At 45.4% G+C, this 16,228-nt stretch overlaps 1 protein-coding gene across 1 annotated transcript; it reads right to left on the bottom strand.

Annotated features, from left to right (window-relative positions):
• Nucleotides 1-233: 233 nt before the first annotated feature.
• Nucleotides 234-7,433, bottom strand: LOC129063973 (3 beta-hydroxysteroid dehydrogenase/Delta 5-->4-isomerase-like). The gene is made up of 3 exons (XM_054565105.1): nucleotides 7,169-7,433; nucleotides 3,650-3,814; nucleotides 234-1,399 (listed from the first exon to the last, which is right to left on the bottom strand). The coding sequence occupies exons 1-3, from the start codon at nucleotides 7,311-7,313 to the stop codon at nucleotides 588-590; spliced, it is 1,122 nt and encodes a 373-aa protein (XP_054421080.1). The 5' UTR covers nucleotides 7,314-7,433; the 3' UTR covers nucleotides 234-587.
• Between the last annotated feature and the right edge of the window lie 8,795 nt (nucleotides 7,434-16,228).

The raw sequence follows: 16,228 nt of genomic DNA on the forward strand, positions 1-16,228 counted from the left end.
ATAGGTTTCTGGTGAAGATTAAATGTGATGAGATATGTCAGTCATGTTTCAGGCATGAAACATGGTAGGTGCTTAGTTGATCTTAGTTCCCCCTTCCAGAACCTTCTGCCCACCCCAGTTCCATGCAGCTTTCCCAATAGGGGATGGTGGTACCTGCAAATAGAGGTGAAAGGAGGAAGATACATATTCACATAAACCACAACTTCCTTCAGATTAGACATGAAAACATTTATTATTCTTTTCATTGAGCTGTGTGAAGGAATAGGAATGTTAAGATGTTGCCATTAACAAAGGAAATGGAACTAGTGAGCGAAAGCCTGAATTAAAGACGCCCAAATAGCTCAGAACCAGCAACTGAGACTCTGGGACCAGCAGCTGCAGCAAATCTCCTTGTCTGTCCTCTGGAGAGCGGGTGGGGCAGAAAGCTTGCAGTTGGGCCAGTGACGGCTGCTGGGAGGAAGACAATTAGATGGCCACCTTATAAAAGGGATGCAGCAGGACCTGGGCCCAAGTCACTTTCTGGGCCAGAGAGGGGATCTTGACAGCCATTCCGTGACAGCACCCCATCCACACCCTTGTCACCCGCTTCAGTGAGTCTTTGTTTTCAGGGCTTCCTTGTGCTTCTTCACCAGGGAGCCAATCCACTCTGTGGTTTGCTGCTTGGCTTTCTCCCAGCTGAAGAGCGGCTCATACCCCAGATCTTGCTGAGCTTTCTTATAGGAGAAGGTGAACACACTATTTGACAAGGCCACCAAGTGGCGGTTGAAGGGAGGCTGGTACCTGTAAATTGGACTGAGCAGGAAGCTCACTATTTCCATCAGGAAGCCCAGCCAGTAGGTCAGCCATACAGGAAGGCTCATTCTGGAATCAAGGCAGAAGCCCCATTCTTTGCTCAGGTTGTAATTGAATTGATCGTAGCTTTGGTGAGGTGTGTCATCTGAGATGTAGTAGAACTGTCCTTGGATGTTTGGGGCTTTCTCAGGGTCCCACAGGGCCCTCAGAGCCAGAATGTGGGCCCAGGCCACGTTGCCAACATAGACTGGGTTGGCAATGGAGAACTTGCTGTTATGGGAAAGGATGCCATTGTTTTTTAGGGCCTGGTCAAAAAACCTGTACAGAAATGGGCTTCCTTCCCCGTAGATATACGTGGGCCTTAAGGCACATGTGTACAAGGTGCCACCATTTTTAAGAGCCCACCCATTCGCTGCCAGCACAGCCTTCTCTGCAAGCTTTTTGCTGTACGGGTACGGAGCCGACCATGTCGTTTCGAGGTTATCTTCTTCACGGGCATTCCGGACGGCCTCCCTGTAGGAGTTGGGCCCAGCCACCTCGATGGTGCTGGTGTAAATGAAGATCGGCACACTAGCCTGGGCGCAGGCCTCCAACAGCCTCTGGGTACCTGCCCATGGGAGCACACTGGTAGCGTCAGGGAATGACCCACAGGCCCCATGGCCGCGGACCGGTCCGCCCCGCCCCCACGGGAGGGCGTTTGTGCAGACCACAGGAGAGTTTTTCTGTGCCTCAGGCTGAAAGCTGACCGTGCTAATGCCACAGAAAAGTGCAAAAATAAAAAGTGACTCACATGGAGTTCTGGAGAGCAAAAATTTCTAGCCTTTTGGATTTCATGGACCTGTGTGTGCACCTCTCATTCTCGAAAAAGACACAGGGTTGCTGCTTTATATTTTACTGCCTATGGACATTTAAAAATGGTCATTTTTATCCCTACCACCTCATTAATGACAGGCTATTTTAAATTTAAAAAAAAATTAGGAGGCCACACTCTCAGAATATGGGCAGTCCTAGTCTTTAGGCAAATGGGAACAATTGAAGGACTCTCATCTCTCTCTCTCTCTCTCTCTCACACACACACACATACACACACACACACGTTTATAGGTAATATACACCCTTAGGTATACGTGTATACTTAATTGTTTCCATTGGTCCTTTATTTAAGGACCAATAAAAATGTAGTCACAAGGATCTTTTTTTGAGAGACACTGAAATAAGGAGTGGGCTCTAGGGAGAAGCTGGAGATCCTGATTCTGTCCCCATTTGTGTGCGCCCTACAAAGGCCACTTCTAATTCTGTCTGTGACTCCATTTATCCAAGTATGAAAAGTGGGAGTGCTAAACCCTCCCTCTTCTTAGCATGGCAGAATTTTGCCCTGGCCTAGCATTTAGAGCTGGGTGGAGAACCAGACAAGAACGCCCTCTGGTGACAATATTCATAACCAGAGGATCCGGTAGGAATCCCTTGAGCTGGGTAGAACCTTAGTTCACAGAAGCCATCTAGAGTGCCTTTCCTACAGGGAATTTCCGACACAAAGCATCATTTCTATTTTTTTTTTTTTTGCAGTTAAAAAATCCCTTTTAAGGTTGTTGTGCCATTTGATTTTGGGGAGAGATAGCCTCACTTTTTGAAAGAAAAATTAAACCTAGAGGCAGAGAATATTTGGAGCTCATTTATCTGCAGAGGGGGAAATGATGATCATAGTGAAATATTTTCTAAACCTGGGAGTGGTATTGCTTTTAGTCAGCTGATGCCTCTTAACACTTCTCAGGGACTTCAAGTCTCCTTTTGCTGGGAGCTGCGAAGAGCAGGAATTGTGAGAGGGGGGGTGGACACTAGAATCTGGCTCCTCCCAGCAGCCTCCTGGCAGTGTGGGCGTGGTTAAGTAGCAATTCAAAGGGGTCTTTTTTGGAGATTGTGCTGTTTTGGCTGGAGATCCAAAGCAATACATTGCTTTAGAAAAGGAGTCTCTGAGTCACTCGCTCTGGAGTGCAGGGCACGGGAGGTGCATGGGCCAGGGGTGTGGGAGGCTGTGGTCCTCGGGACACTGGCCTCCAGGGATCAGAGGGATGCTAGAACACGGCAAGCAAATGCGGGTCTTCAGCTAAACCCTCGAGCAAATGCATCTAGATTTAAAGTAGACTGGAAAGCCACAACTCTGAAAGAGCCACCTAGCTCGTTCAGGCTTGAGGACCTAAGGTGTATGTCTTCTGCACACCTGGCTAAGAAGCTGCTCTACGAGTAGACCCGGTGGTGAGATGAAGAGATGGGGTTATGGATAATGGGATGCCATTGCTGTTAAGAAGAGATTATAGGAGGCCAAGTGCTAGATGATTCTGTAGCACCAGACTAATGTGAGCCAGCTCTACCCTGTTCGGGAAGTCCTGCCCAGACCTGTGGCCCGAACTGACTTGAGCCCACCTCATCACAAAGCTTTTAGTTTTTTCTTGGCCATTCTGAGAAGGGCTAAAATGAGGACAAAGGAAGCCCCTGTGAAGCCTGGCTCCTGCCCCGGGGGGGGGGGGGGGGGTGGCTGAGTATCAAGAGTCTGAAGTTGGAGCCTAGTCCACACTGGGTGGGAGCAGCAGTAGAAAGAGCTTTTGTGGCCTTCGGAGTCACGCAGCTGTGGGTTTAAATTCTAGCGCTCCTCCGACACGTGGGACCTTGCAGGTTACTCAGCCTTTCTCAGCCCTAGTGTTCTCTTCTAAGAGCCTGACGATAACAGTCTCTCCGTAGGAAGGGCTAAGCAAAAGCCCAGCGCTTGTCACGTGAGCAGGGGCGGGGGCTCCTCCTCCCTCCCTGGTCCTGTTTTCCCTCACTTGTCCACCCCCTCCACCTTCTCCCCAGGATACTGTACCTTTCAGATTCACATTCATGATGACCTCTGGCGGAATGGCGTTGTAGACGTCAATGATGCAGGCAGTGTGAATGACCGCTGAGGTGCCCTGGCAGGCTCTCTTCACGAACTGTTCATCCAGAATGTCTCCTTCCAGCAAGGTCAGCTTCACCCTGCTCTGGAGCTCTGTGTGAACACCCATCGGTCATTGGAGGGCTTTCTGGGTCTGGGAGTTTCCTGATAAAGGTGGCACTTTACCCAGGTCCCCGTGAGGACATAGATGGGGGCAGGGGGGAGGCACATCCCATGGAAGGAACAAGTCGTGCAGGAAGTGCACCCAGGCTGCCGAGGGTCAGAGTGCAGGGTGTAAGAGAAAGCACAGGGGTGGGGAGATCAATGAGAAAGTCCCTACCAAAGCTCCGATGGTAAGGACAGGAAACAGGGTTCCAGCAGCTGCACTGCAGCAGAGAAGCGGAGACCCCCACACCTCACCTGGACAGGTTCGGGCTCTTACCAGAGACGGGCTGACAGGAGGAGGGAGAGTCAAAGTCCTGAGTGACCAGGAGGATAGTGGAACTGTTGACGGGGAATTTAGGATGAGCCCAAGCTCCTATTACATATCATCAAAAGCAGCTATCAGGTGCTGAGGTGAGCCAGTGTTCCAGACATCTAGCCTGGGGCAGCAGTTACGACATCAGAGGCTTCCACACCTCTGGAGTCCGGGGAAGTGAAGTTTGGATAAATACCCTACACTTATTCTGTGCTTTCCACTTTACCCTCAACTTGCACAGCTTTCTGATTTCCTTTCCCAGCTACCTCCTGAGATAGGAATCCTGATTTCCACTTTCCAGGTGAGGACACTGAGGTGCAGAGAGTAAAGGGGAAGGTCTAAGTCACACTTGTAGTGACAACTCAGCCTGCCCCCTGCCTTCTAGCCTTGCTCACCTTCCCTGCCACCCAAGGGCAGGCCTGGCACATTTCTGGGGCAGAGTAAGAAGTCCATTGAACTAAGCTTGGCGGTGGGGGCCAGAGAACAGTACGAGAGAGATTCAGAGGGAAAAATTCAGGGCCGGAGAATTTCCTTCCTGGGTTACAGCTGGGACCAGCCATCTGCTCTCCTGAAGTCTGCCAAGCTTGCTCTGCCCCCTAGAAAGCCCCAGAGTAAGGGAAAGGCCGGGGCGAAGCTGCTACAAGTCAGCCTGAGAGTAGAATTTTCTCTGATTATGCCTGCCACCTCTCCCTCCTCCCTTCCCTCCCTCCGCCCCTCCCTTGCTACTGCCTTCAGCAGACTGGATCAAAAGACTCAGTCTGTCTCCGGGGAGGTGGAGGTGGGGCAGGGGAGATGGAGGGAGGGGGCGGTGCTGGAGAGGGAAGTCGGAAGCCGAGAGAGAGGAGAACTCCTACCGATCCTAGTAGCCTGCAAGGGTGCAGAGGTACCAGGAGAGGGCGCTGTGGAAACTGCCGTGGTGGAACCCTGGCTCTGGGTACAGAGCAAGACTTAATGTGCAGCAGCTTCTGGGGTGTGCGTTGCTTGGGAAGGAGGCCCAGAGACAAGCTCCTAGGCAAACTGGGTTAAAAGCACAGACGCTGTTGCCTGGGTTCAAGTTTAGCTTTGCCACTTTCCAGCTGTGAGACCTTGAACAAGTTAACTCCTGCTGTGCTTTGAATGCTTGCATCCCCCCAAATCACGTGTTGAAATCCTAATGCCCAGTGTGGTGGTGTTAGGAGATGGGAGGCGGTTAGGTCTTGAGGGTAGAATCCTCACGAATGGGATTAGTGTTTCTACAAAGGAGACCCCAGAAAGATCCTTCACCCTGCCATCATGTGAGGACACAGCCAGAAGGCGCCAGCTATGGATCGGAAAGAGAGCTCTCACCAGAACGCCACCATGCTGGTGCCTTGAACTTGAACTTTCAGCCTCCGGAACCGGGGTAAATAAATTTCTAATGTTTTCAAGCTACCCAGCCTGTGCTGTTTTGCTACAGCTGCCTGAACGGACTAAGACAGCCCCTCTGTGTCTGTCCTCTGTCCTCATCTTTAAAGAGGGGAGGATACTATCACCCATCCCACAGGGTTAAAAGGAGCAAATGAGTTAACGTGCCAAATACATAGCACAGTGCCTGGCACCGAAAGAACACATAAGGACCCTCTATTTCATCTTTATAGGGGCCACCTGACGTCACACTGGGGAACTGTTACTTTAGCTGGACTCCCTTTTGGGAATCAGCTGTCAGATTGCAAATGTTGTTGAGCAGCAAGGATTACAAACATGTGATACTTATTATTGTGAACTGGTTTCTCGGAGACACTGCTGAAGCAGAGGGTGGAGGAAACAGCACGTTTGAAGAGGTCAGAGGAGAGGAAGGAAGAGCAGAGCTCTGGGCACAGTCCAGGAGAGTAGGCGGGGCCTCTGCATGGGGAGGCGGGGTCTCGTGGGCAGCATGTAGACAACCAGTCTGCAGGGGCTGGGGAGGAGGACAGGGAATTGGTTTGGGGACACTCAGTGGGAACTCACTTTGCCAAGAGACAGCCCTGGAGCCACATGACCTGGGCCCCTTTAATAAGGTGCTAGTCTGAGCTCCGGCACTCATTAACCAGAGCCTCTCAGGCTAAGTTTATTCTTGTGGACCTTGATTTCCTCACTGTCCAAATGGGATACCCACCTTTTCTGCTTCCCTCACAGGATTATTTTGAAGATTTATGGGGTGAAACAGGTTGGAAAATGCACAATAAATCCAGCTTTTGCATTTGCAGCAGGGGTAGCAATCTGGGGGGGAATATAGTGAGCTGCAGCCACTTCCCTTGTGGTGAGGAACAGAGAAAATGGTAAAAAAAAAAAAAGTGCAGGGAATCCCCAAAGGGGTGTCTGCACTTATGCAGCTTTGCACTGTGTCTCTGGCTCCCGCCCTGTCCCTTTGGGCACCCTCTCTGCTCCCCTCCCCCATTCCTGTTGTCATTCCCCCCCCCCCCACCCCACGCACTTATTCTAATTCTGTCTTCCTTTATGGCTCATTGTCATACATGTACACACACACGCATGCATACACACACACACGCACACTCAGCTTCACCTTCACTTCTGTTTATTTCACCTTCACTGGAGATGCTAAGCGAAGCCACAAAAAGACCAGGGTGATTAAGAAGAGCAGGGACCCCCTGGCAGGGTCTCCAGGTTCCTGGTACGTGCCTGTCCTTTGCAGATGTTTCACAGTAATTGCCAAGTCAAAAATTCCAGAGTATTGAAGAGTTGTTAACATGGGAGAGAGCCAAAATGTGATTTTGTAGATGAGAAGAAAAGAGGCCTAGAGGCCTCTCTCGTTTTGGGTCAGGGTCAGAGTTGAGTTCCCCAACTCACCCTGGTCGGCCCAGTATCTGTACTATTGCACCAGCAGCAATTTCCTTTCTGATGACTTCTGGAGGAGGGCTTAGTCTTGATTGACTACCATGTTTCTTAATTTGCTAGATAGAGAAGAACCGCCCCCCCGCCCCCAACGCAGGACTTAGGATGGAGCTCCATACCTATGACTTGAGTCCACTTACTAGAAAATTCCTCCCGCAGCTCCGGTCTGAAAACTTTGTCCAGTGCTCGGATCTCCTGCACCTCTTTCTCCTCCACCAACAAGCGGATGATCCTCTGTCCCAGAAAGCCTCCTGCGCCTGTCACAAGGCAGCTCCACGCAGCCATGCCACACCTAGGGACCAAGAAACACTCTCCAGAAACGAGAAAACACAGGGGAGCAGATTGGCATGGAGGGCCACCCCGAAGAAGGCCTGGACCCGAGGACAATAGGTTACAGGTTCACAAAAGTCCATTCTGCTCCCTCTACTCCTTATTTGCAAAAACACCCCCCCCCCCACACACACACTGAGAGTAGTTGAGAGAAAATTTAAAAAGCTCTAACCTGTGAGATTGCTACAAGCCTGATGGAACAGCCTGCGCTCTATGTCCTCATCACCCAAAGGCCAGGGTGGAGCTTTATGAGCTGTCCTGTCTTGCTCAGCCTCTTCACCTTGGACTCTATTACATATTCATTGCTCATTCTTGTGTCAGGGAACCTCCTCCCACAAAGTGGAGAACTTTAGTTTATATTTCTCTTTCCTCCAAAGTCCAGGAAGGGAAAACAAACTTCAAGGCCACAGCCTGATAAAGATCTTTGGTTCTACCCATAACAGGACACCCGGAGGTGGTGCTGGCTGTTTGGGATTCACAATCTGTGAATTTAAAGTAGGCTAGGAGATGTTCCTGCTCGAAGGGAATATTTTACCTTATGAAGTAAATACGCCCTGGGGAGGGCGCCCTAGTTCACTGACTCCCCTCTCAGAACATGGTTTGAAATGTCTCTGCCTTGCAAAGTCAAGAAACACACGATGGTGGCATCTCCAATCACTATGTTCTATGGGAGGTGACTTTCTTTCCCATCCAGTATATCCAGAATGTCAATTTTGCTTTCCCCCTGGAAAGCTCGGGGGGCAGCTGTCTAGCAATAACCACCTGCTTCTGTGGCCTGTATCATGAGATTAGGGGTCTAGTTGTGGGTTACGTGGTTCTTTAATAGCATTTGCCCTCACCTCACATTTTGGTTGCAAAACTACTCTGAACAGACCCCTAACTGAAAATGCTGTGGATGTTCTGGAGCCCATGCCATAGAGGAACTCAGACTCCGTCCCCACAAGCTCCTTAGGACACTGACCTTCCTTTGCTTAAACTCGGATGTAATTTACATGCATTCAAATGTCCAGATCTTCAGGGTTAGTTCAATGCACCTGGACAATTCTGCACACCCATGTAACCACCACACAAAATGAGACAGAGAACATTTCTTCCACCCCAGGAAGTCCTTCCTTGCCCTTTTCCTGTCAAATCCCACCCCTGCAACTCTACCCCAGAAGCAACTGTGTTCTGCTTGTATTGATATTTAGTCCATATACTCTCCTAATTTTTTCTTCTAAAGTCTTTATGGTTCTAGAGTATTTAGAATCCATCTGAAATTAAGTTTTGTGCATGAGGTACAGACTTTACATTTGTATTTATTTCTCTATGGTCTGTTCATTTTCTATTTCATGAGGTCCTTTTAATTATTTGCTTCCTTTTTTTACTTTGGGTTCAATTTACTTCCCCCTCCCCAGGGTTCCTGTGGTCAAATTTTCAATAATTAATTTAATCCCTTCCCTCTTTTCAACTATCAGCATTTAAAGCTGTAAATTTCTAAGGACTGTGTTAACTGCAGCCAATAATTTTGATGTATTGGATTTTTAACATCACTCATGTAAAAATGTTTTCTAATTTACCTGTGATTTCTTCTTCAGCACATGAGTTATTCAGAAGTATATTGTTTAAGTTTTAAGTTTTTTTTTTTAGTTACTTTATTGTTATTGATTTCTAATTTAACACTCCTGTGGTCAGAGCGTATGAGTTTGATTTTTAGACATTTGAGGCTTGGTGGCTGAGCATATAGTTTATCTTGATGAAGATGCCACATGGCACTTGGAAAGAATGTTTTCTTCAGTGGTTGGGAGTAATGCTCCTCACAGATTGGGCCTGACCCCTCACTCCAGGCTCTCCCTGTCCCTCTCCCTCTCTCTGGGCTGTGGACATTCTCCTCTTCCCACTTTGACCCTGACTCTCAGTGTCTCATACTTGCTTAGGAAACTTTGACTGTAGTCCCTGAGTTGCAGCAGCTTGTTCTCTGAAGCAATCATCCCTTGCTAAGGTCCCTTGGCCTGCCTGAGACATGTGGAGCCCTATCTGATGCCACCAAAGAGCATCACAGACCTTTGCTTGCTAGAGTTTGCTGTAAGTGAACCGTTCACATCCCCCATACCCCCCAGGACTGGACACTCATTCCCCCAGCCGTGGGCAGTGCGGGGGGCTGGTAGATGTCAGCCAGTGTCTTTCCAGGAATTCTCGGCAAACAAAGAGCCACTAGAAGAAGAGTTCAGGTTCTCTGAATGGAACCAATAAATATAAACCCTACTGCAAAATAAATGAACAAGCCAAATGGAAATAAACTCATAGGTTTCCAGAGGGGAAAGGAGCTGGGGATGGATGAAAAAGGTGAAGGTATTAAGAAGTACAAATTGTTAGTTACAGAATAGCCATGGGGATGTGAAGTACAGCCCAGGGAATAGAGTCAATAATATTATGACTCTATTATTTATTATAATATTTATAATAATTTACTTATTTATAATAATTTATTGTGACTAATATTTATTATAATAATTTTTATAATTATTATATACTTTACAAACACTTTGTAAAGTATATAATTGTCTAACCACTATACTGTACACCTGAAACTAATGCAAAATAACGTTGAATGTAGAGTGTAATTGAAAAATAAAATTAAAAAATAAACTCTATGGAAAGTAAGAAACCAAATAAAGAGCAAAGCAAATGGGGGACTCAGTATGATCTTTAAAATTTCTAATCCAAACAGCTTTATGGAGACATAATTTACATGCTCATTTTTTAAAAGTGGGTGATTTACCTTCTTAATGTTGATTTGTAGGAGTACTTTATATTCTGGATACAAGTTCTTTAATAGGTAGGTATATGATTTGAAAATATTTTTTCCCAACCTGTGGCTTATTGTTTCATTTTCTTAATAATGTCTTTTGAAGAACAAATATCTTTAATTTTGATGAAGTTCCATGTGTTCAATTTTTTTCTATTACTACTCATGTTTTTGTCTAACCCAAGATCATGAAGAGTCTCACCTATGTTGTCTTCTAAGAGGTGTGTAGGTTTAGCCCTTACATTTAGGTCTATGATTCATTTTGAGATAAATTTTGCATGTGGTGTGAGGTAATGTTCTACATTCATATGGTCAATTGATTTTGTCAAAGGTGCCAAGTAAATTCAATGGATAAAAGGATCATCTTTTAAACAAATGGTGCTGGGAAACCAGGATTGTTCACATGTTCAGGGAAGGCCAGGGCGTATGTTATGCAGGGTAGGGCCCATCCCAGTCACTGCCAGCTGGCATCAGAATTTGGGAAGAATTCCTCAATATGCTACAACATGGGTTAAATAATATGAGATATTAGGAAAACTCACAAAGGCTGAGGGATAGAAGTCATAATTTCCCCTCCTTCCACCCTACACAGATGCGTAAGTGGTCAGGAAATCCCTGGGCTCCCCGTGCAGGTCTGCATTTCAGTGTAGGGACACTGGCCTCTATTTTTGCATCATGTAAGCACAAGAAAGCATTTAATTCTTTTCCTCTTTTTGAATCCTTTTCCTCTTTTTGAATCCTTTTCCTCTTTTCCTTTATAGAGGGACACGTGCTGCTAGTGCTGGATGGCCTGGATCTGGAGCACCAGCTGTTTCTGAGAGTTGTTCAGGACGGCCGGTTGCCCTGCACTTGGTGTCTGTGTACGGACATCTGGTTGCCCTGCACCTGGAGTCCGTGGGGCGGATGGGAAGTGTTTCCCTCTCCTTGAGGTAGAGCCAGGGGTCCCCCAGGGAGCTGTTCCAGGCACAGCCCCTCATGCTGGGAAGAGGGGATCCTTCTTTTTGGCTACCCTGTTAAACTCCTAAGTAACTTTAGGATGATTATGATCCTTGTGCCACACAGTCCTAGAGGGATAAATTTGGGAAATGGAAACATATGGTAATTTTTAAAGCCATAAGATTAGATAAAAATACTAGCAGGAGAAAGTATTCATGAATAAAGGGAAATGTCTCAGGACTAAAATCTGGGACAAACGTAACAACATGTAGAGGTTGAAGGGAGGCAGGTGTGAGGCAGCAGGAAAATCAGGAGAGTATGGCATTATGAGAGTCAAGTGAAGAAAATCTTTCAAGAAGGAAAGTGTGGCCCTGACCAGTGTGGCTCAGCTGGTTGGAGTGCCCTCCTGTAAACCAAAAGGTCGTGGGTTCAGTCCCCAGTCAGGGCAACCGATAGATGTTTCTCTCTTACCTTAATGTTTCTCTCTCACTCTCTCTCCCTCCCTCCTTTCCTACTTCTCTAAACATCAATAAGCATGTGCTTGGGTGAGGATAAAATGAAAAAAGAAGGAAAGCGTGGTCAGCTGTGTTGGATGTTGCTGAGGCATCAGATGCAGTGAAGGAAAGAATTGAACATGGGTTTGGGCAGCATATAATTCATAAGGAACTTAGTAAGAGCTATTTCTATTAAAAGTGAAGTTAAAAATCAAGGTGTAGTGCATTGAGGAACAGATGAGAAGACGTGAAGAGAGTGACTGGGGAAAAAAACCCTGTTCAAGAAGGCGTGCCTTGAAGATCTCAGCAAAAATATGTTGAAGCCAGTGGGGTCTAGAGTTTGTGGTTGTGGTTGTTATATTATTTTTAAAAGGGGTTACTCCCGAGGGAGAATCAAGATGGTGGAGGAGTGGGTGAAAGTCACATTGACCTCCTCCCAGGACCAACCTGGAATTACAACTAAATTGTGGAGAAATCACCTGGAACAAACAACTGAACAATAGCGAGAGAGGAGCCTTGTAACCTCTGAGACAGAAGAATTGGCTTTAGTGCAATGTAACTGGTAAGGAGTGCGGTAGAGACTCAAGAAGGCAGGCGGGGTGCCCACAGGCAGCAGCACCAGAAGGATATTGAAACAGCCAGTTGGATCCCCCTGAGAAGAGCAGGGTCTAAACCAAAAGCAGGGATCTCTAGCCTACAGCACCAGAGCCCAGAAAGTACACAGAAAACAGCTAGCTGCGAAAAGCGGCAGGGTTGTTCTCTGCCAGAGATGGGCCGCTGGAGACGCAAAGAACCGTTTAAAGGGTCAATGCACAAATTTTTATTTGCAGCCACTTACTCTGGTCTCTGGTAAAGGCGGGGGTAGAGTGGGCTAGAGACACCTAAGGAGAGACTGGGGAAGGAGGCTTTGGGGAGAGGACTGAGAGAGTAGCTAGCAGGATCTCAGTGCTGACTCATCCCCCATGTGGCAGCACCCATCTTGCTCAGGGAGAAGCCACTCCCCCTGAGCCACAGCAGTGGCAGAGGACCCAATAGCCCAGCCCCCAGCTGGGATTCCACCCCCCCACCCCGTCCTGTCTAAGCTGCCTGCTAAGTGCAGAGTGGCAGCCACAGATAGTAGACGCCTGGCTAAGGGGGCTCAGAGAGGTCTGGAGACACTTAAGGAGAGACTGGGGATGGAGGCCTAGGGGAGAGAATGGAGGGAGTAGTCAGTGGGATCCCAGGGCTGACTCCTCCCCACCCTGAGCTGTCTAAAGCAGCCTGCTGAGTGCTGAGTGACTAGATTAACAGCTGAAGGTGACAGCCACAGGTGTAGATTCCTGGAAGTCTCCAAGAGTCTGCCTCAGGTCAGACAGGGACAACATCTGACATCATCAGAGGCAGATCCAGAAAGTAAAAACGGTGGTCTCCTACCATAGATATTCACACCACAAAGTCAGGAAATCAAGACAGATCAACTTAAGAAGCAGAAGCGAAAAAGAAGAGTCTCACAAATAATGGGAAGACAAAGAAATACCCCCCACTCAAAGGGAAAGGAGGAATCTCCACAAAGAGAAATAAATGAAATAGAGGCAAGGAAACTATCAGATATTGAGTTCCAAACAACATTTCTAAAGAAGTTCAATGAGCTCAGGGAGCTCAGAGAGAATTGCGAAAAAATACAGAGAACCTACGAGGAACTTATTGTAAACTATATCAGCATGAAAAAGGACATTGAAACTATCAATAAGAGACAAGAGGAAATGAAGAATACAATTTCTGAGTTGAAGAACACAGTAGAAGGAATCAAAAGCAGGCTAGATGAAGCTGAGGACCGAATCAGTGAGCTGGAGGACAAGGTAGAAAAAAGCTCCCAGAAAGAGTAAGAAAATGAAAAAAGACTCAAAAAGAATGAAAAGGCATTTAGGAAATGCAGGACAACCTGAAATGTAATAATATACGTATAATTGGGACACTAGAAGGAGAAGAGGATGAGGAAGGGATAGAGAACCTGTTTAAAAAAGTAATGATGGAAAACTTCCCCAGTTGGAGGAGAGAAGAAGTCACACAAGTCCAGGAAGCAAAGAGGGTCCCATTCAAGAGGAACCCAGAGAGGCCCACTACAAGACACATCATCATTAAAATGGCAAATATCAAAGACAAACAGAGAATCCTAAAGGCAGCAAGGGAGAAACAGGTAGTAACATATAAGGGAGCCCCGATACGGCTAGCAGCTGACTTCTCAACAGAAACACTGCCAGCCAGAAGGGAGTGGCAAGAAATATTCCAAGTCATGAAAAGCAAAGGCCTGCATCCAAGACTGCTCTACCCAGCAAGGCTCTCAGTTAAAATGGAAGGCGAAATAAGGAGTTTTCCAGACAAAAGACGGCTAAAAGAATACACCTCCATCAAACCAGCACTGCAAAATATGCTAAAGGGACTGCTTTAAGATGAAGAAAAAGAGTCTATGAATACCCAGTTCCTTTCACAGTTGCCAATACTTATATTACCAATATTTTTTAATACATATTAATCTGATTATGACAATGATGTGTTATTTTAATTGTTCCTTTATTATTTGTTGAAACTAAACCTGTTTTTGTATATTTCTTGCCTATTTCTATTTTTAAAAATCTTTAAATGACTTTTTGGTATTCTTTATCCATTTTTTGATTAAATGTAGAATTTTTTCCCTTAAAAAACAAACCAACCATTAACCCTTTTTTAGATGTGTTGCAAATACTTCCTATTCTATTACTTGTCCTTTAACTTTTTTTATGTGTATACTACTGTACAGTCTTAAGTGTTTAACATAGTCATACTGTCAATATTTTACTTTATAGCTTTTGGGTTTGAATATTTTGCTTCAGGGTAAGAAAAATATTAGTTTGTATTTTCTCCTAAAACTCCTTAGATTCTACATATTGATTTTTAACTCACCTGAATATTCTTGTATAATGTATGAAATAGGGCTCTATATTTTATTTCAAGTAATAGTGGTCCATGAACCTTATTTGTTGAATAAGCCTTATTTTACCCATTGATTTGAAATGTCAACTTAATCATATATTACATCATTAGACAGATATATACGTTTGTCTCTAGAATGCTCATTATATTTCATTGATCTACTTGATTATTTCTGTGCTGGTGTCATGTTGTTTTAATTGCTTACACTTTATAATGGTTTTAAATTTTTTAAATATTTTATAATTAACTTTGACATTTAAAAAAATAAAATCAATCTTCATTTAAGAAAGAAAGAAAGAGAGAGAGAGAGAGAGAGAGAGAGAGAGAGAGAGATGGAACTCCTGCCTTTTGGTACAACATGGATGAAACTAGAGAATATTAAGCTAATTGAAATAGGCCAGTTGATGAAAGACAAATACCATATGATCTCACCTATAAGAGGATTCTATTCAACAAAATAAACTAATGAAGAAAATAAACCAGAGGCATGGGGACATGGAGAAGACTGAAAGTGACCAGAGGGGATGGGGAAAGGGAACAATGGTGTAAAGAAGGGGAAGGGACTAGACAAAGAACATGTATGAATGACCCACGGACATGGACAACAGGGTGGGAATTGACTGTGGGATTGGGGGTCAGTAGGTGGGGGAGGGCAAAGGGGGAAAAATTGAGACAACTGGAATAGAATAAACATGACTTACAAATTAAAAAAAATAAAATCATAGAACAGTCTAAAAAAAACCTATGGTACATTTACACAATGGAATATTGCACAGCAGAAAGAAAGAAGGAATTCCTACCTTTTGTGACATCATGGTTGGAAATGGAAACCATTATGCCAGTTGGTGAAAGACAAATACCATATGATCTCACTTATAAGAGGAATCTAATGAACAAAATAAACTAACAAGCAAAATAGAACCAGAGACATGGAAACATGGACAGCTTCCAGAGGGGAGGGGGAAGGGGATAATGGGGGAAAGAAGGGAAAAGATCAGTCAAAGAACATGTATGAATGACCCATGGACATGGACAATGGTGTAGGGATTGACCGTGGGAGTGGGGGTTCAGCTGGGTGGAGGGGGGCAAAGGGGAGAAAAATTGGGACAACTGTAATAGAATAACAATTTTTTTAAAAAGTTTTTATAATAAACAGGAAGAAAAGGCAAGAGAAAGGAAAAAATAAAAATAAATAAAATAAATAAAATGGGCTACCCTCTTCATAGGTGTCAATCCTTAACACCTAGCACAGTACATGGCACATAGTAGTTGTTCAAAAATTGTTGGTTGTTTGAGTAAATGTTTATGTCTTACATATCTTTATAATCCCCATAAGAATTAGCACAACATCTGACACATAACAGAAACTTAATTAATGTTGCTGAATGAATGGATGAATGAAGGGAAGGATACACAAACAATCCAGGACTCTGAACCTCTTAGTGCTTTTACATTAACACATAAGAGGAAATAAAAGAGGGCTGGGACCACAGCAATGAGGGCCTGAGAAGGCTTCCTTACCGAGGGCAGACTAATTTCTATTTTGCCTACAAAATCTGTAATAGCACATTGAAATTCTAGAGACTGACTGAATAGCTGTTGTAGGTAAATAGGAGTAAGATGGACACGAATGACTGCCGGGTCATGGCCAAGACGTTGCTAAGTTCTTTCACGCCCTTTAATAATAAGATGACATAAAGCTG

The sequence above is a fragment of the Pteronotus mesoamericanus genome, unplaced genomic scaffold (assembly GCF_021234165.1).
Source record: "Pteronotus mesoamericanus isolate MK-2021 breed Mesoamerican mustached bat unplaced genomic scaffold, CSHL_Meso_final scaffold_99, whole genome shotgun sequence".
NCBI lineage: Eukaryota > Metazoa > Chordata > Mammalia > Chiroptera > Mormoopidae > Pteronotus > Pteronotus mesoamericanus.

Bases quoted from the DNA above. Each gene is read 5' to 3' on its own strand.
- LOC129063973 (XM_054565105.1), bottom strand. From the start codon at position 7,313: ATGGCTGCGTGGAGCTGCCTTGTGACAGGCGCAGGAGGCTTTCTGGGA. The intron at 3,815-7,168 runs GTAAGTGGACTC...GTGTTCACACAG, and splicing joins GCTGCGGGAGGAATTTTCTA to AGCTCCAGAGCAGGGTGAAG. The intron at 1,400-3,649 runs GTACAGTATCCT...TCCCATGGGCAG, and splicing joins CATGAATGTGAATCTGAAAG to GTACCCAGAGGCTGTTGGAG.